At 36.1% G+C, this 20,050-nt stretch overlaps 1 protein-coding gene across 11 annotated transcripts in view; it reads right to left on the reverse strand.

Annotated features, from left to right (window-relative positions):
- DCAF6 (DDB1 and CUL4 associated factor 6) overlaps window positions 1-20,050 on the reverse strand; it is a 141,409-nt gene that overhangs the window by 57,456 nt on the left and 63,903 nt on the right. For 6 of the 11 annotated variants that reach the window (XM_050768313.1, XM_050768308.1, XM_050768273.1 and 3 more), the window contains exons 8-10: window positions 14,052-14,145; window positions 12,638-12,757; window positions 11,838-12,098 (exon numbers count right to left, since the gene is read on the reverse strand). In XM_050768313.1, coding sequence (XP_050624270.1) covers window positions 11,838-12,098; window positions 12,638-12,757; window positions 14,052-14,145 — 475 coding nt within the window. Of the gene's footprint in view, window positions 1-488; window positions 660-11,837; window positions 12,099-12,637; window positions 12,758-14,051; window positions 14,146-20,050 lie in introns of all 11 variants that reach the window. The other 5 variants (XM_050768300.1, XM_050768238.1, XM_050768289.1 and 2 more) reach the window with 1 other exon arrangement.

Raw genomic sequence — 20,050 nt, forward strand, 5'->3', positions numbered from 1 at the left:
CGACAGAAGGAAATAATTTAGTTAGCATGCTAGTATGGCCAAATAATACTATAATTCTAAAATCTAGCATTACTAGGTTTTAGGGATATTGGCTAATATTCAAAGAGGAAGAAGAAGAAGAGCTAGGAGCCATAAAGCATAGATTCATTTCAGCATACGAGAACTTTCAATAGAAAAATTGATGCAGGCTCTAAATTCACTAATTATTCAAAAAGAGCTCATCAGCTCTAAAAGTAATAAATATTTGCCCCTCTCCAAATATATTACAACTTTTAAAATCATTTTATATTCATCTCTCTGGCAAATGCTGCTGCCAATCTGTACCCCTAACACGTGATGTTGAATACCACCATATGCAAGGAAGGGAGGGGTAAGCTGCAAGCGCATTAGCTCTCTTTTTGAACGGGAAAAGGGAAGCACCTTATTACACAGTAGCAGTATTAAAAAACAATTCTATCAGCTGCTTAAGGACACTTGACATTAATAACCTGAAGCATGAGGGTCCTGTGAAGAGCCCTCATGAGAAGACTGATCAGAAGTGGAAGGCTGTTGCTGGGTATGTGCAGCTAGCTCTTGCTGCCTCTGCTGCTCAGCCTTCTTAAGCCTCAGTTGTTGCAGGCGCTTACGAAGCAAAGCTATCTCAGGGCCCCTTAAAAATTCTGACACAAATAGGAAAAGAAAGGTGAAAAGATAGTAATAAAATAGAAAATAATAAGAATTTGATTATACATTTAAAAAGAGGAAGGATATAAACAAAACACATGTCTCATAGAGGAATACTATAAACAAATTACTGATAAAGAAGAAATTACTGGTCATTAAATTATGAGACAAACCATACATACACAACCAAATGCTTCTATTTAACTACAATGAATTAGATACATATATTTCTCTAGGAATATTTAAGTAATTAAACCAAATGGAAATAAAAAGTCCTCCATAAGCAAAAGATTTCAAAATGAACATACAACAAAATGATACTAGGAAAGAAACAAAAATTGAAAAAAATCAGTTAAGTCATCTGATTTATACACAAAAATTTAAGTTGCTTCATTAACTTCAATCAAATAAAATTCAATTAAAATGATAAAACGTTATGCATTTAGAAACAACTCGGAATTTATTGAGAAGAGCTCTAAGAAAGTGAAAGTTATATATTCTTCAGCTAAATATTTCATGTTAGAATTGTCATTCTTAAAAATTTTTTCAAGTTCAAAAATATTTACATAATCAATATTTCCTTGACCTTTATCTGAAGTGATCACAGATGAAAAGTAGAAAAATAATACTAAATTCTGCAAAGAGATATTTCCTGAATGTCGTCTATGTATGAGGCATTGTTTTAGGCTCTGGGATAAAAAAAATATTGAACAAAACAGTCCCTATTCTTGAGGAGTTAATGTTCTGAGAGAAAAACAGACATTTGCAAATACACAGGCACACGTGATGCTGAACATACGTGTTTGTGTCGTGTGGGGATAACTGCTATGAATTAAATTGACAGGGTAAGGTAAAGGGGGTGGTGAATAGTGACGGCAGGGCAGGGGTTATTTTATATATGGCAACTCAGGAAAGCTTCTCTCATAAGGCACCACTTGAACAAACACTTCAAGGAAATAAGCGAGTAAACCACATGGATACCTGGAGGAAGAGTGTTTCAGGTGGAGAAAAGAGCAAGTGCAAATGCTCAGGGGGCAAGTGTATAGGAATGGGCAATACATTTTAAAGGCAGTAGAATTTGCTGATAGTTTGGATGTAGAGTGATCCCAAAGTTTTTGGCCTAGGGAACAGGAAAAACAAGTAACCATTTATTAAGGTAGGGAACAATGGAGGAACAAGTAGTGTTGGGGGAAAGAATGAATAGATATCCAAGTGGAGAAATTAGGTAGGGACTGAATATAAAAGTCTAGAATTCAGAGATATAAATTTGGATGTCCCTTTAAGCCCCCTAAAGAGTAAGGGATGACACAGAAGAGGTCTAAGAACTGAATCTTGAGGCATTCAAATGTTTAAGAGGAAAAAGAACCTCTAGAAAGAGTAACAAGGAAAAGCCAGAGAGAGAGAGAGCTGAAGAACTGAATGATCAGAGCTCTGTAGGCTAAGTCATGAAATTGTGTCAAAAAGGATGGAGTAAGCAGTTGTGTCAAATGCTGCCAGTATACTAAAAAAGATACTAAGGGCTAATCACTGGATTTTGTACAATGGAAGTCATTGATGACCTCGACAAGAGCTATTTTAACTAAATAATAAGGACCAAAATCTGACAGCAGCAGGTTTAAGAGAAAGGGCAGGTGATGAAGTAGAGACACAAAGTACATATATTCTTTGTACAACTCTTGCTATTAGTGGAGAACAGATAAATTGGAAAACCACTGTAGGGGTTATAAAGAATCAAGGGAAGGCAGGAAGGGCACTGTGGCTCACGCCTGCAATCCTGGCAATTTGGGAGACCAAGGTGAGAGGATCACTTTGAGCTCAGGAGTTTGAAACCAGCCTGGGCAACACAGTGAGATCCTGTTTCCACAAAAAATCAAAATTAGGCAGGCGTAGTGATGCACACTGTGGTCCCTTGGGAGGCTGAGGTAGGAGGATTGCCTGAGCCAGAGAGGTCAAGGTTGCAGTAACCCACGACTGCACCATTGCACTCCAGTCTGGGCAACAGAGCAAGACCCACCAAAAAATGATAATAATAATAAATAGAAGTTTGTGGTTTTAGTTTGGGAGCTAATATACATGTCTGTATTCTGATGGAGAATGTTTAACTGAAGGAGAGAGAAAGATAATGCTTAAAAAAAAAGGGAAAACCACAGGAATGATGTCCCTGAGTAAACCAAAAGAGTTAAGTTCCAGTGTATCAGAGGAGGAATTGGTTTTGAATAGGTGCATAAAAACCTCATTAATTATAATCAAAGGGAGGCACAAAATATGCACAGAGATGTCAATAGTTAGATTTGGTGGTAGGAGCACAGAGAATTTCTGACACTAGCATGAAATTACACAAACTACCAAATAAACTTTCAGCCTCTCCAGATACTAAGAGTAAAAAATTTGGTTTACTGTTTCAGAAATCAATAATGCCAGGTACTAATTTCTTGTTACCATGGCTTCTATTTATAAAGCATTTTGTTCATTTACCCAATTGGTAGTTAAGATTTAACAACTCACAATATCATAATCACTCACTGTTAGTTCTTCCTTGAAACTTATCCAGTACCAATAGGATAGTATTCATTGACAAACAAATGGTGATGCTCAGTGGCACAGTGCTTTGTTTTCAGGTATGTACAGATACCTTATTTATAGTCAGCATAACAGTAATGCTTTTAGCAATATAAAATAAAGCATTATTATATAGCCATAAAGTTTGTCACTTTAAACTTCAAAAGAAATCTACAAGAGAGAGGCCATATATGTCAAATTTTGCTAAAAAAGCAGAAAAATACCATCAATTTCATTGGAGTGTCAACCCTCTCTACTGAGTTACCAAATGTTTTATGAGGACGTAAATCTCCATCCCAGAACCAACTTGGTGAAGTGGCAAACAGCAAGATCTCAGTACACGTAATGATGCTCTAAAACTTGAAAAAAATCAAGATTTAGTTGTGATAATCTCATGAACCATTTATTCAATGTTTCCAGTGCTTTTTAAATAAGAATTTATCTGCTTTTAAGGCTGCTTGTATGGTGGCTTTTTTCTCCTTAGATTAAAAACAAAATCAGGCTCGGAAGAGAAGTCACCACATAGCTATTAAGTAGGAAAAGCAAGTATTGAATTAAAAAATTCAAGGAGACATACCAGACTAAGTAACAGTTCTGCTAGCAGCTTGAAATATTAAAGCAGTTAACATACACACATATTACACCCTTTAAAAAGATATACACAAACATACATAATTTGTAAATGTAGATAAACGCTTGGAGAATTAGCTTTTGTCAACATGAGCCAAACTGAAAATTGAATACAATAAATACCTTGGATTGAATTTTAAAAACAACGATGACAAAAATTCAACAAGGTATTACAAACTGCTACAGGAAAATTGTACTTTGTCATCTCCTCAAACTACAAACCCTATTCTTGTTTTCTTCTGAAAGATTACAGGCTATTCTTCTACTGGCTTAATTCCTCTGAGACAGAAGAACAATAAAAACAGCTACAGTTGACCCAACAAAGGTCCACCTGGTTCTAACCGTAGAGGTTCCTGCCTCTACAATACATACAGTATTTTTGTCCTGGACTCTGGATCATTTTTATATCAATTTGGTGATACTTTATCTGCCTGCTATAAATCTGTCTTCTAGTCCCAACCTATTTCTTGTCCTGGTAATGATCCTTGTGCATGTTTCTCTCTTCTCTTCTTTGGTTCCCCCTAAAATGGCCATCAACCTAATATTTCCACTTCTTTTTTTTTTTTTTCCCCTGAGACACAGGCTCACTCTGTCACCCAGGCTAGAGTGCAGTGGCATGATCTTGGCTCACTGAAACCTCTGCCTACTGGGTTCATGCAGTTCTCCTGCCTTAGCCTCCCAAGTAGCTGGGATTACAGGCACGTGCCACCATGCCCAATTAATTTATTTTGGTAGAAATGGAGTTTCACCATGTTGTCCAAGCTGGTCTCAAACTCCTGACCTCGGGTGATCCACTCACCTCGGCCTCCTAAAGTGCTGGGATTACAGGCATGAGCCACCACACCTGGCCTCTCCACTTGTTTCTAACCTACAAATGGCCTATATCTATCTAACTAGACTAGACTAGACCTTTATCCCATTTAAGGAAGCTATAATTTGGATATGGGGCTTTGAAAGGTTTGCTTTGATATGGTGCACAACAGAGTTCTTCTCCGGCAATTTTTCTACAGAGCTCAATTTAGCTATAATAATTCTACATACGCCAAAATAAATTTGTAATTCCTGCTTATGACTAAATAAGCAGGAATCCACACACAGACCACATCATATACTATCTTTAAAAAATTCTGGGTTGGGCGCAGTGGCTCACGCCTGTAATCCCAGCACTTTGGGAGGCCGAGGCGGACAGATCACGAGATCAGGAGATCAAGACCATCCTGGCCAACATGGTGAAACTCCATCTCTACTAAAATACAAAAAAAGTTAGCCAGGCATGGTGGCACGCGCGTGTAGTCCTGGCTACTCGGGAGGCTGAGGCAGGGGAATCGCCTGAACCCGGGAGGCAGAGGTTGCAGTGAGCCAAGGTCATACCACTGCACTCCAGCCCGGTGATACAGCAAGACTCCATCTCAAAAAAAAAAAAAAAAAAAAAAAAAATTCTGATGGTCTGAGTAGTCTATTTAATTAAAAACACAGGGCAGGGAAGCTTTAAGTGATTCACATCTCAATATGAGCCCTAAAGGTGAATTTTATATATACTAATATCCCCATCCAATTCAAAGTTACCATCTTCTCTAAATCATATTCTTTAAATAGGTTAAAAAGAAACCAAAGAAAAAAATGAAATAACACACTTGGAAAAATGCCTCATTTAATAGTCTTTCATTATGAAAAGATTCTTAACATGAGAATAAATTACAAATCATGAACTAAATGACAACATTTCCAGGCTTAACTTAAGAAATAACTGAAAGAGCCGGGCGCGGTGGCTCAAGCCTGTAATCCCAGCACTTTGGGAGGCCGAGACGGGCGGATCACGAGGTCAGAAGATCGAGACCATCCTGGCTAACACGGTGAAACCCCGTCTCTACTAAAAAATACAAAAAAACTAGCTGGGCGAGGTGGCGGGCACCTGTAGTCCCGGCTACGTGGGAGGCTGAGGCAGGAGAATGGCGTAAACCCGGGAGACGGAGCTTGCAGTGAGCTGAGATCTGGCCACTGCACTCCAGCCTGGGCGACAGAGCAAGACTCTGTCTCAAAAAAAAAAAAAAAAAAAAAAAGAAATAACTGAAAGAGACATCTGAAAGGCCTTACTGAGAAGAGAAGAAAATATTTATAGTTATTTTGAAATATTTTTTATAAATTATGAAGGTTTCATTTTAACCTATACTTAGCTCATGGTCGTATCTTTCTCAGTTTTAAATATACAATTTTATAATCACATTTTAAAAAGCAGTCTTTTGTTAAATGTTCAAGAAAAGAAGGTATACAAAAATCAAAATGTCTTCAAATTCTGGGCGAGGTATATAGAACATGGTTTCAAATGATCTGACATATGAATTAAAATAAAATTCAAGAATACAAAGGATAAAGCAAAAAAAAAAAAATCTATCAACTGATTTTAAATTCCATTTCAGTCTACTTACCTTCCTAATTTAGCTACAAAACTCCAAAGCCAACACTGTGACCCCTCCAGATTTACCATTCTTCAGGGCATTCATTTTGTATATTCAACTCACTCACAGCTTCAATTAATTACTTTCATACCCTTATTTCATACCCATATTCACCCATATATATATATATATATATATATATATGAGTGTGTGTGTATATATATATTATACACACACTCCTATGAGTGAAAAGGACAAACAGAAATATATATATAAAATCACACAATTTTTTAAAGTATTTCTGTAAGTTACCTTAAAATGTCTTCAGAACAACCTAAGAAAAATTATCTCCTCAGTCCTATGTGGTCTAGACAGTCAAAGGCAAACAATGGATCCAAAATGATAAATGGTTAGACAGCTAATCGCAGCATTTCTCTTCTAGGTGTTACCAAATTTTGGAAACTTAATGGTAACAGCCAGAGTAAATGACTAGGGCTAAGTATAATCTAAAGACTAAAATAAAGGTAAATATATCCTATCTAGTCTGTATCAGCTTAAAGACAACAAAATGTCTCATCATACTTTTAATTGTATCTTTACAGGGTGGATATTGTTGGGGAAAAAAGATGCTTACTCAGAGACAAGAAGATAGACAATATCCTGCCTTCATGAGAGCTTATTATAGTAAAAGAAATGTTATAAACAATCAAAAGTGAAAAAAATTATAAATTTTTATAAGTGCTTTTCAGAAAATAACAGGGTTATATAAAAGAGAATAAAATTTCAGCAAGAAGAAAAAAGAAAGAGGACTTTACCTAGGGTAGTTATGAAAGATCTGTCTTACACGACATTTGAGTTGAGACCCAAGGAAAAGGAAGTTGGCCAAGTGATAAGCCAGGACAAGGGCTTCCCAAGTATACAGAGAATAACACTAAGAACAAAGTGTAAGAAGGAAAGAAAAGATAGGAAAGAAAGAAAGATGGGAAAGACAGGAAAGGAGAAAGGGAAGGGGAGGGGGGAGAGGGAGGGGGAGGGAAGGGAAGGAAGAAAAGAGAGAGAGAAAGAAAGAGAGAGAAAGCAAGCAAGTGGGAGGAAGGGAGGGAGGGGAGGGCTGGGAGAGGGAAGAGGAGGGAGAAGAGGGAGGGGAGGTGGAGAGGGAGGGGGAAGGAAGGGAAGGGAAGGGAAAGAAAAGTAAGAAAGAATTTGGCACCGAAATTCTTTGGTAACCCGAAAGAAACCAGTAGTACATCTAGAGTGTAACAGTCATCAGGTACTGAGAAAATGGAATGAGATGAGGCTAGAGAGATAGGGAAGGGCAGGTCATATAAGTTCTTACAGGTCCAAAGTAAGGAGTTTGATTTTTTTTTTTCTTTTGTAGTTGTATTTCTAAATGCAATTAGGAGCCTCTGAAGGGATTTAAACAGCAAAGTTACATAATCTGATTTAACATTTTAAAATACTCATTCTGGCTCCTGCATGGAAAATACATTATAACGGAACAACAGTAGGTACAGGGAGATCAATTAGGAGACAAGAAATGATGGTGAGATGAAAAGACGTAGGATATAGTTTAGATACAGGAGCAACAGAACTTGCTGATGAACTGGCATGGGACTTGAGGGAAAGGAAGGAATCAAGAATAACTCACAGGTTATTCAAAAAAGCAAATGGACCAAGAGGGAGCCAATTAGGGAACAGGAAGGGTAGGAGGCTGCATTAAGTTTTAGTTTGAACATGTAAATTTACGATGTACAACAATAGGCCAGGTGCAGTGGCTCATGCCTGTAATCCCAGTATTTTGGGAGGCCGAGGTGGGAGGATTGCTTGAGGTTAGGAGTTCAAGACCAGCCTGACTAACATGGGGAAACCCCGTCTCTACTAAAAATACAAAAATTTGCTGGGTGTGGTGGCAGGAACCTGTAATCCCAGCTACTTGGGAGGCTGAGGCAGGAGAACTGCTTTAACCCAGGAGGCGGAGGCTGCAGTGACCTGAGACCATGCCACTGCACTCCAGCCTGGGCGACAGAGTAAGGCTCTGTCTTTAAAAAAAAAAAAAAAAAAAAAAATGTACAACAGTAACAAAAAAATACTGTCAAAATAGCAGTCAAACACAAGGGTCTGGAACTCGAGGTAGAAGATCAGACTGCTGATATATATTTGTGAGTCATCAATTTACGGGAAATATTAAAAGCTATGGGGAACTGACACAATCCCCCAGAGAAAGAGCATATGAAGAGAAGAGAAGAGAGCCAGAACTAAGGGGTTCGATTATAATATTCAGAAGGAGATAGAACAAGAAACACGAACAATAGTTACTGAAAACCCACCAGAATTAGTAAGAGTAAATAGGCAAATATGATATCATAGATGCCAAGAAAGGAAAGTGTTTCAAGAAGGAGTGACAGCCTATGTTAAATGCAACCGGGTCGAAAAATCTAGTAAGGTACTAACAGAGAAATATCCTCTAAACTGGTAAATGTCGCTGGTGACTTTGATTAAAAGTTTCAGAGGAAATGGGTTGAAAAGCAGATTGGGGTTGGATAATAAGGATAATAAGGTGATAATAAGGTTAATAAGAAGGATGGCAAGAAAATGGAGATAGCATCTATCAACAACTCTTCTGAGGATTCTCATTATGAAAGCAGCAGACAAATAAGGCAATAGCTGAAGGGGAATGTGAGATAATTAAGAGAAAATTTTTAAAGAAAAGAGATAAGAGCATGTTAAGGCCAAAAAAACCAATCTGGCAAAAAAAAAAAAAAAAAGGCAATGATAATGCAAGAGAAGAGGCAAAGTCTTTGAGAAGCTGGAAAGGGATGGCAACTACGTATTGACTAGCTTTTGATTTCTTCCAAAATGTGTTTCTGCTTCTATCACAATGTAAGTACAGATGTTGGAAAGCTTGGAAATTATTGATAGTAGGAAAATGAGTACTTTTCTTTTCACTGTGAATGAAAGGTTAGACTCTGGAAGTGGGGCAAGGATGAAGGGGAGTGTTAAAGTTTGAGAGACATGAAGGCGTAGTCATTTTGTACAGCTGGAGAGCAACAGTGTGAGACTGCTCTGATGTAGTGTTGAGCACCCATTGAAATTTGTGGTCATAACTTTCTTCATTATCATTCAGTGATTCCACTGTAGACTAAGAGAAGGCAGACAATTAGGTTCAACTAGAGATGGAGCACAGCAAATTTTCATATTCCCATTGTCCCTTTCTTTGATATCAGTAAAAATGATGGAGGACATGTAAAGCAAAGGGATAAACATTTACATAAAAAGGTATCCACAGCAAGGCGAGTATAGATAGAAGCATACTTTATCATTTTCTCTATCTCTATGCAGGGAAATAATAGAAATCATGGTCCTAAGCTGACATTCCCATCTACTACATTCACCCAATGGACAGTTCCCAATATTCACAAACACATTTGGACTTAGGTCATGGCAAATGCAAAAGAGACTGGAGAAAAAACAAAAACAGAAACAAAGTCCTTACTGCTGAAATGTTGAACTCCATAATAAAGAAAAAGCTGTTATCAGAACAATTACAGACATAACCTTTAGATGTTACATCTAACACCAAATCATTTTTCTCAATAGTGATACTGTCTTGATAACATGGAAATATTCTAATATCTATAGCATAGTTAACCAAAATTCTCTCAATAATCTCCCAGTTAAAAATATTTCCTTACTTTCTATAAATAATTTATGAGTAAAAGTACTGAGTAGTGTTTCAACAATCATCACATGATCACCAAAAATACTTTTTCTTCAATAATTCTAATGACTGTCACATTTAATACTTACATTAAATATTGAAAGGAATTTAGCAATTTGAAATGCAGTATTAAAATACATTAAATAGCTTTAAAAAATAAAGTTCCAGGTTGGGCGCTGTGGCTCACGCCTGTAATCCCAGCACTTTGGGAGGCCGAGGCGGGTGGATCACAAGGTCAGGAGATCGAGACCATCCTGGCTAAGATGGTGAAACCCCGTCCCTACTAAAAATACAAAAAAAATTAGCCAGGCGTGGTGGCGGGCACCTGTAGTCCCAGCTACTCAGGGGGCTGAGACAGGAGAATGGCATGAACCTGGGAGGTGAAGCTTACAGTGGGCAGAGATCGCACCATGGCACTCCAGCCTAGGGGACAAAGCAAGACTCTTGTCTCAAACCAAAAAAAAAAAAAAAAAGTTCCAAATACTTTACTCATAAATATGTTTAAGAAACAACTAGAATTAGTTGAGATTCAGTGGAAGCTAAATGTAAGCTTGAGTCTTCTTGATAAGTTTTCCTAAAAACTTATAATTGATCAAAATGTTCAAGAATATTTCCAAAAATGCTATCACTTTAAAAATTCTTGCTTTTCCCAATTTTACCTGCTTTGAAACACAAACTTTTAACTACTTCTGCCCTTAACTCCCAAATCTTCCAAAATATTTTATTTTTCCATAAATTAAAATGCTATGTCGACTGAGTGTGAAAACCTTGATTCCGCAGCTCAGCTTTAGCTTATTATTATGGATAAAATATATACAGTGTTAACAGTTATGTAATTGACTCTGGCTTTTATTCCCATAGAAACTGAAAATGAATTACTAAACGTGGTATATACCGATAAAAGAGTGCTTAAATTAAAACATCCCATATTTGGTAATCTGGCATTAGTTTCCAGAGATGTAAGAATAAAGTGACAGCTTGGCAGCTAAGCTGTTAGAAATTTTTTTATAGGTTTCAGCTTAGGCCTGCCAGCTCATATTTCTAGTTGCTAATAATTCTGGCTCTATATTGAGTAAAATTCTTCCTTAGAAGAACCAAAGAAAACTATGAATAAATATCTTATTGGTTTTTATAATTACATGTATATAGTTTAAAGTGCCGAGTAAACTGTAGATACATCTGTTGAAAATTACTATTATAAATACTAGCACATTCTATAGTTAGGGGAAAAAAGTTGACCATGAGGATTTATAATACTGGGAAGAAAACAGCATTTTAACAGAATGTAGAGGTTTTTTACACTAGCATCAAGTATCAAGAAGATAAGCATTTGGTAAAATAATTCTTTTTCATGTAAATACTGGAGAAATAAATTTTTTGCTAAATTATATGTTGTTGACAAAATACCATATCAAATCCACTATAGAGAGTATATTAAAAGTACTGCATTATTTGAGGGAAAATAATCAAGAATACAGGCAAAATGAAACTAATACTGATATTTTCATAATCACTTTAATATAGACATAAAACCAAATAAATCTAGAAGAGATTTTGGTCTCTAATAATCTATAAAATAATATTTAAGTCAGGCACATTAAACTATGTCAAAACACTATCTTTTGGTACCTGTACTTTTAAAATAATTGTTTCATATAAATTGAAGATTCCTGCTATTTGTTAAAACTCATGCAAGTAAGACATAATTTTTGTGTTTAAGTTACATAACCATATATTACATCTCATTTTGATCATTTATTCCAACAAGAAGTTGATGTGATTTAGTATCTCTCAAAATAGCCAGTTAAGAAGTTTTCATTATCAAAAATCATGAGATGAACCACAGCATACTTAGAGAGGAATATCCTCACCAGACTGATGATGTGTGTGGTGTCCAGATGCCTCAACAGACTGCCTTTGTTCACTGTCTGGAGAAGATAGCAAAGGAGTAGAATGAGGGCTTTCTGTGGGAGATGATGTCGAATGAGCCTGAGCTGACATTGTAGAGGATGTAGAAGGCTGAAGAAATTGTTCAGGTGGTGTATCTACTTCCATTGCAGTTTCACTCCCTTCCAAATCAGGACTTGATGGGACCGTAGGAAGAGTTGAAATATCTGATTGACTTGTTCCACCTTCAAAACACCGATTAACACAAATTCAAATTTTAAATATTTTCCAAAACCAACAACTCTAAACAGATACATTCAGAAAACACATTTATATTTACACACACAAATATATAATTTCAGTGATAATAACCACTGGTGATTTGGTCCATTAGACAAAATAGGCCAGTCAAGAGGGGTAAAAATTTACCTACAACATATTCCTGTTAAAGCAATCTTTCCAATTACATAAAACTTGTTTATACATAGAATTTTACATATTTCCATTCTCAGAGCGCATTAAAAAAACACTTAAAATGGGGACTCTCAGATTCTTTTACTTTACTTTGAGAAAAGTAAAAGATATGCACTAGGTCTAATGGCACCAGAAGGGACAATTTATGTCCAATACCTTTTATTCTCTACTACTTCACACCATACAATAAGAACCTTGTGATTATTACAGACGTAAAACATAGTATAATTTACATGATATAAATAAAAACTGGCTTCAATAAGTAGTTTTTGCCAGCTTTCTGATGACTTTAATTAATATGAAAAATTACCTCTGGGTCGAGATCTTCCTCGTCCTCTATTGCTTTGTGCAACCTCACTTGCTTCTTCGAACCATCTTGATAACATATCAGACATTCTCTGCATCAATGACACATTGGGACTCTGCTCTCCTATTACAATATAGGTCTTATCAGTGAGTTTAGTAATAAGTCAGAATCTTTCATTAATACAAAAACCTAGATTTGAAGGGCTTTAAAATGAAAGCATTTTTTAAAAAATCAAATTTCCTAAATAAATTGTACGAATATATATAAATCTATTAGAGCTTTCATCACATTTTATAGTAATTGTTTTATGAGTGACTCTCCATGTGTATGGTAAAGTTTCTCGAGAACAGAGTTCACCTCTCACTCGTCTTTGCTTATTCTTAGGTACCTCTAAACCTCCCACCTCCTACGTCAACCTAAATTTTTAGTTCTAAGAGTACCCAGCCAAGAAGGGCTCATGAATTCTAAGTTTAATAAATTAAAAGAAAGGTTTTCCCTCCCCCTAAAGCATTATAATGAAGTACAGACACAAAATAGCCTTATGTTTTTACATGAAGTTTCCTTAAAGTCATTTTCATCATCATTTACTGTAAGAAAATTCCAGATATTTGAAATTAACTGGAACCACAAAGTATTTTGTCTCCTCCCTCACTCCTTTCCCTCCTGCAAGTAAACAAGTTTTTCCAAGGGCATTTTCAAATTAAAAGTGTAATGTCAAATTCAAAATGTGACAAGTCTATTCTATAGTCTTATAATTTAAAATGAAAATCAGTTCTCCTCACATTTTCTGTGAAATTGGAGTTTCTTTTACACTCTACTGCCTTTATATAATGTAGCTCATATGTTGGGGAATATGCTTTTGATCACAAAAAATGTTTCAGAGGTCATTATAGTAAGATTTTGGTTACAGACCAATTTAATAAAACATAATTATACAGAATTACAATTCATAGATTAATCATATTTTCAAGAGTGCTATCTTAAAGCTCCCAGGGTAGTTTCTTATGCTTATCAAAGGCACTTGATAGAAAGAAAAAAAATTTTATGTGCTAATATAAAACTCTTAGGCTGAGTTTTCATTTCTCTTAATATCTAATAGAAAGGCAAAAATTGAGAAGTCTGACAACACTCAATGTACTATGGGACAATGGGCATTCTTATACTTTCAGTGGGAATGTAAATTAGCACATCTTTTTTGGAGAGTAATCTGATAACAACTATCAAAATTAAAAGGTACTTATCCAGTGACTCAGCCATTCCACTTCTAAGAATTTATCCTAAGATATATTTGCATAAGTATACTTTTATGTACAAGAATGTTCATTACAGAATCATTTATAATAGTGAAGAAACCGGAAGTTAAAATATTAATTTCAAAATACCATATACAAGGAAAAGCTGACCAAAGCATAGTTACCATCTCGTTCTCGTTCACTCTCCGGCCTTGCTCTGGGTCCAGTATCTGACCAATCACCACGAAGTCTCAAACGCTTAACTGGTGGTTGTCGCAACTAAAAAATAAGAACAGGTAAATTCTATGTAAGTCTAAAACTCATCTACTGTACTCTTAAAACATACTTTATGTCTATTTCCATCTCCCGACTTCTTGAGTATGCAAATTAGATCTACATGAAAATATGAAAGACACTGGTATAAGTCACATCAGTCTTTTGAAGCACTCATTCTGAGGGTAAATATCCATTGATGTTGACAGCCTATATCTAATATCTTCAACCTAAAGAGTCTGAATGCAACTTTCAAATCATGTATATGTGATTTCTAATCCCACCCATATCACCTTCCAGCTGACAAAAGGAAGACATTTTTAACCATCTTGAGCCTTAGTTTTCAACTGTGATGATAAATATAGTCTAGGTAAATTACCCACATACCTAATTAACAAGGGGAGTCCTCGTTATTTTTACTTATTATTGACAATTCACTCTTCGATTCCCAAACAGAATCTATTCCAACCCTTTATGACTTGCCTCAGGCTATCTATTCCATCCTGCTGCCCTCATTCTTGCCCTCTAACAATTTTTCCTCCTACTTCAGAGAAAATAAAAATGACATCATTTTCTTCAGCTGAATTCTACAAATTAAACCTACATCAACAACTTTGTAACTCCTTCCAGCCTTTCTTGAAAGGTATATCATTTATTCTATTTAAGCCTAATTTTTCCATCTGTGCTTTTTATTTCATTCCTTCAACTCCTTGAGTATCCTGCTTGACCCATTATTCTCTCTTTTCTTGTCTACATTCATTTTCTTTCTCGGTTCTTTGTCACAACATGCTAAAGGTTCTTATCATTTTTAAGGAAAAAAAACAATATTTCAACTTCATAAAACCTCAGTTTTACAGCTACAGTCCTTTCTCTTGCTATCACTTTACTCAAGCTTCTTAAGAAAATTCTATATTCAATCTACCACTTCTCCTTCAATCCACTGTAGTCAATCTTTCCATTGATATCCTATCTTTCCACTAACTTCATTCTCACCAGTCAGCAGTGAATGACCAATTGCCAAGTTCATTGATCAATTATAAAAATGCTCAATAATATGATCAATAATCAATTGCCAACTCAAACAGCATCTTTCAGAGCTTACTTGACATGTTTATGTCACCTATCACTCTTGACTGCTCCCTTTAATGTTTACAACTTTTTTTTTTTTTTTTTTTTTTTTCCAGGCAGGGTCTCACACTCTTGTCCAGGCTGGATTGCAGTGGTCGCATCCTAGCTCACTGTAACCCCCAACTCCAGAGCTAATATGATCTCCAGCCACAGCTCCCTGAGTAGTTGGTGCATGTGCCACCACAACCAGCTAAGTTTTTAAAAAATTTTTTAGAGATGGAGTCTAGCCAAGTTGCCCAGGTTGGTCTTGAACTCCTGGCCTCAAGCAATCCTCCCACTTCAGCCTCCCAAAGTGTTAGGATTATAGGCATGAGCCACCACATCTGATCCATTTTAAACATTTTTGTATTGAAATATAATTAACATACCATAATATACTTAATTTTAAATTATACAATTCAGTGGTGTATATTCATAAAGCGGTACAACCATCATCATTATATAATTCCAGACAGTTTTCATCATCCCAGAAACAAACCATCATCAGCCACTCCCCACTCATCCCCTGCTCAGATCCTGGCAACCACTAATCTACTTCCTGTCTCTGTGGATACGCCTTTTCTAAACATTTCATATAAATAAATCATACAATACATGGCCTTTTGTGTTTGGTTTCTTTCACTTAGCATTATGTTTTCAAGGTTTATTCATAGTGTAGTAGGTATCAGTACTTCATTTTTCATGGCAAATAATACCCCATTTTAGCAAGATACCCTATTCTGTTCATCCATTCGTCAACTGGTTGATGAATAAACTTATTCCACTTACTAGCTATTATAAATAATGCTGAACTGAGCATATGTACAAGTTTCTGTAGGAACATGTTTCAATTCTCTTGGGTATACAGGAGAACTACCCAAAAGAACTGAAACATAGTACCTCATTTTATTGCACTTTCCTTTACTGAATTTCACAGATACTGTGGTTTCTTTACAAATTTAGTGGCAACCCTGCATTGAATAAGACTATTGGTGCTATTTTTCCAACAGCATGTGCCCATTTTATGTCTGTGTCACATTTCAGTAATTCTCATATTTCAAACTTTTTCATTATTATCCTACCTATTATGGTGATCCATGATCAGAGATCTTTGATCTTACTATTATAATTGCTTTGGGGGGCCATAAACCACATCCATATAAGACTCTGAATTTAACTGACAAATGTTATGTGTATTCTGACTGCTTCACTGACCAGCTGTTTCCCCATCTCTCTCCCTCTCCTTGAGTCTTCCAATTCCCTGAGACACAACAATAATATTGAAATTAGGCCATTTAATAACCCTACAATCGCCTCTAAGTGTTCAAATGAAAGGAAGAGTCATATGCCTTTCACTTTAAATCAAAAGCTAGAAACGATTAAGCTAAGTGAGGAAAGCATGTTGAAAGCCAAGACAAGCCAAAAGCTAGGCCTCTTGCACCAAACGGCAAAGTTGTAAAAGCAAAGGAAAAGTTCTGGAAGGAACCTTTAGAAGTGATACTCCAGTGGACGTATGAACGATAAGAAAATGAAACAGCCTTATTGCTGATATGGAAATAGTCTGAGTGGTCTAGAAAGAAGATCAAACCAGTCATCATATTCCCTTAAGCTAAAGCCTAACCCAGAGCAAGGTCCTAAATCTCTTTAATGCTATGAAAACTGAGAGAGGTGAGGGAGCTGCAGAATAAAAGTCTGAAGCTAAGAGGGGTTGGTTCATGCAGTTTCAGGAAAGAAGCTGTCTCTCTATAACATAAAAGTACAAGGTAAAACAGCAAGTCCTGATGTGGAAGCTGCAGCAAGTTATCCAGAAGATCTAGTTAAGATAATTGATCAAAGTGGCTACACTAAACAACAGATTTCCAATGCAGATGAAACAGCCTTCTATCAGAAGCAGAGGCCATTTAGGACTTTTACAGCTAGAGAGGAAATGTTGATGCCTGGCTTCAAACTTCAAAGGACATGCTGGTTCTCTTGTTAGGTGCTTATGCAGTGGTGACATTAAGCAGAAGCCAATGCTCATTTACCATTCTGAAAATTCTAAAGCCCTTAAGAATTATGTTTAATTGAATCTGCTCTATAAATGGAATAACAAAGCCTGGGTAAGGGCACATTTCTTTACAGCATGTTTTACTGACTATCTGAAGCCCACTATTGAGACCTGCTGCTCAGAAAGAAAGATTCCTTTCAAAATGCTACTGGGCACTGACAATGCGCACCTGGTCATCCAAGGGCTCTGATGGAGATATACAAGGAGATTAACATTTTCATTGCATCCCATGGATCAAAGAGTAATTTCAACTTTCAGGTCTTATTTAAGAAACACATTTTGTAAGGTTATAGCTGCCATAGATAGTGATTCCTCTCATGGATCTGTGAAAAGTCAACTGAAAACCTAGAAAGGATTCACCATTCTAGATGCCTTATTAAGAACATCTGTGATTCATGGGCGGTCAAAATGACAATATTAACAGGGGTCTGGAAGAAGTTAATTCCAACCCTAATGGATCACTTTGAGGGGTAGAAGACTTCAGTAGAGGAAGTCACTGCAGATGAGGTGAGAACAACAAAAGAACTAGAATTAGAAGTACAGACTAAAGGTGTGACTGAATTGTTACAATCTCATGATAAAACTTGAACAGATAAGGAGTTGCTCCTTACAGATGAGCAAAGAAAGTGGTTTCCTGAGGCTCAAACCACTTTCTTTGCTTATCCGTAAGAAGCAACTCCTAGTGAAGATGCTGTGAACATCGTTGAAATGACAACAAAGGATCTATTATAGAGTACTACATAAACTTAGTTGATAAAGCAGCAGGGTTTGAAACGATTGACTCCAATCTGGAGAAAAGTTCTATTGTGGGTAAGAAGCTATCCAACAGCATTACAAGCTACAAATACATCTTTTAAGAAAGGAAGAGTCTATCGATGCAGCAAACTTCACTGATGTCTTATTTCAAGAAACTGTCACAGCCCCAACCTTCAGCAACCACCACTCTGATCAGTCAGCAGTGATCAACATCAAGGTAAGCACCTCCACCAGCAAAAATAATACAACTTACTGAGGCTCAGATGATTATTAGCACTTTTTAGCAATGAAGTATTTTTAAATTAAGGTATACACATTGATTTTTAAGACACAATGTTATTGCACACTTAACAGACGATGGTACAGTATAAACATAACTTTTACATGCACTGGGAAACCAAAAGATCTGTGTGACTTGCTTTACTGCAATATTTTCTTTATTGCAATGGTCTAGAACCGAACCTGCAATATCTCCAAGAGAAGCCTGTATATCTAGGAGGGGAAGTATGGGTCATATAATAAGTCTAATTTTTGAGGGTTCCAGTTTCTCCACATGTTTGTCAACACTTGGTATTGTCTGTCCTTTTTATTTTAGTCATCCTACTGGGTATGAAGTGATACCTCACTGTGGTTGTGATTTGCGTTTCCCTGAGGACTAATAATGTTGAGTACCTCCTTATGTACTTATTGCCATTTCTATTATATGTCTTCTCTGGGGAAAAAAAAAAGTATTATATATTCAAATCCTTTACCTATTTTTAAATTTGGATATTTGTCTTTTTATTGTTGCACCGTAAGTGCTCCTTATACATTCTGGATACTAAACTGTAACCTGACACACAATCTGGAAAACATTTCCTCCCATTCTGTGGGTCCCTCCTTTTATTTTTATTTATTTTTAAAAACAGCATTCATTGATTTTTTTTTCTCTGAAAATAAAGCAGGTTTTGATAAAAACTTGCTGACACTTAACTGTGAATTTTCTGATTTCTCCTGGAAACCATACCTACTAACATGAATAGAAAAAAATCTTTGCATCCTCAGCAAAGGAGACAGGAAAAAAATCCCCATAAATTCCATATTATGTGTAAGTATGGCTAAAGGCAACTGATAATAGTAAAATCTACACAGGAAGACATAAGTGTGTGACAGGGAATAACCAGAACAAAGGAAGCTTAATGTGAGAGCTGTACAAATTTTCAAACAACTAATCATTCCCAAAAGGACAGCGCTTCATCCTTTATATGAACTATTCTTAAAACAACATAATAGAATCTTGCTTCATGGTTTCAAGATAGAGGAATGTTTATATTACATAGGCAAAGAACTGGTTTTACAACTTCAGCAATTATTTCTAGAATAAAACCTTCAAATTAAAAACAATCCCAAGTTTGACTTTCTAAGTATGTGAAATAACCTAGTCAAGAATACTGAAAATGGCATTTCATTCACCAAATATTTTTTTGAGCACCTTTTATATGTCAGGTACTATTACAGGTATTGGAAAAGAACAATGGACAAAACACACACAAAAAATCCCCAATGTCACAGAATTTACAGCCCGATGGAACAAACACCACATGAAATAAAAAAGCAAAATATACATAGGAAGTTATTGTTATGGAGAGAAATAAAGTAGAAAAGGGGAAAGGTAGTATCAGTTAAAGTCTGTGATTTTTAAATAGGATAGTGAAGTAGAGTTTCACCAAGAAGGTTATGTAAGCAAAGACCTGAAATACAAGGGAATCAAAAATCCAGGTATCCAGGGAAGAGCATTTCAGGCAGACTAACTGCAAAATCCTAAAATAGAGTCATGCTTGGCCTGAGTTACTAAGCAAGTAGATGTGGTTAGAGCAAAGAAGAGAACAGTAGAAGTAATAATTAGGACCACATAGTATAAGATCTTGAAGCCACCATAAGGACTTCAGTTTTGCTTTAAGTCAGATAGGGAGCCACTTAGAATGTTGACGAGAAAAGTGGCATGATTTAACTTATGTTTCT

The sequence above is a fragment of the Macaca thibetana genome, chromosome 1 (genome assembly GCF_024542745.1).
Source record: "Macaca thibetana thibetana isolate TM-01 chromosome 1, ASM2454274v1, whole genome shotgun sequence".
Lineage (NCBI taxonomy): Eukaryota > Metazoa > Chordata > Mammalia > Primates > Cercopithecidae > Macaca > Macaca thibetana.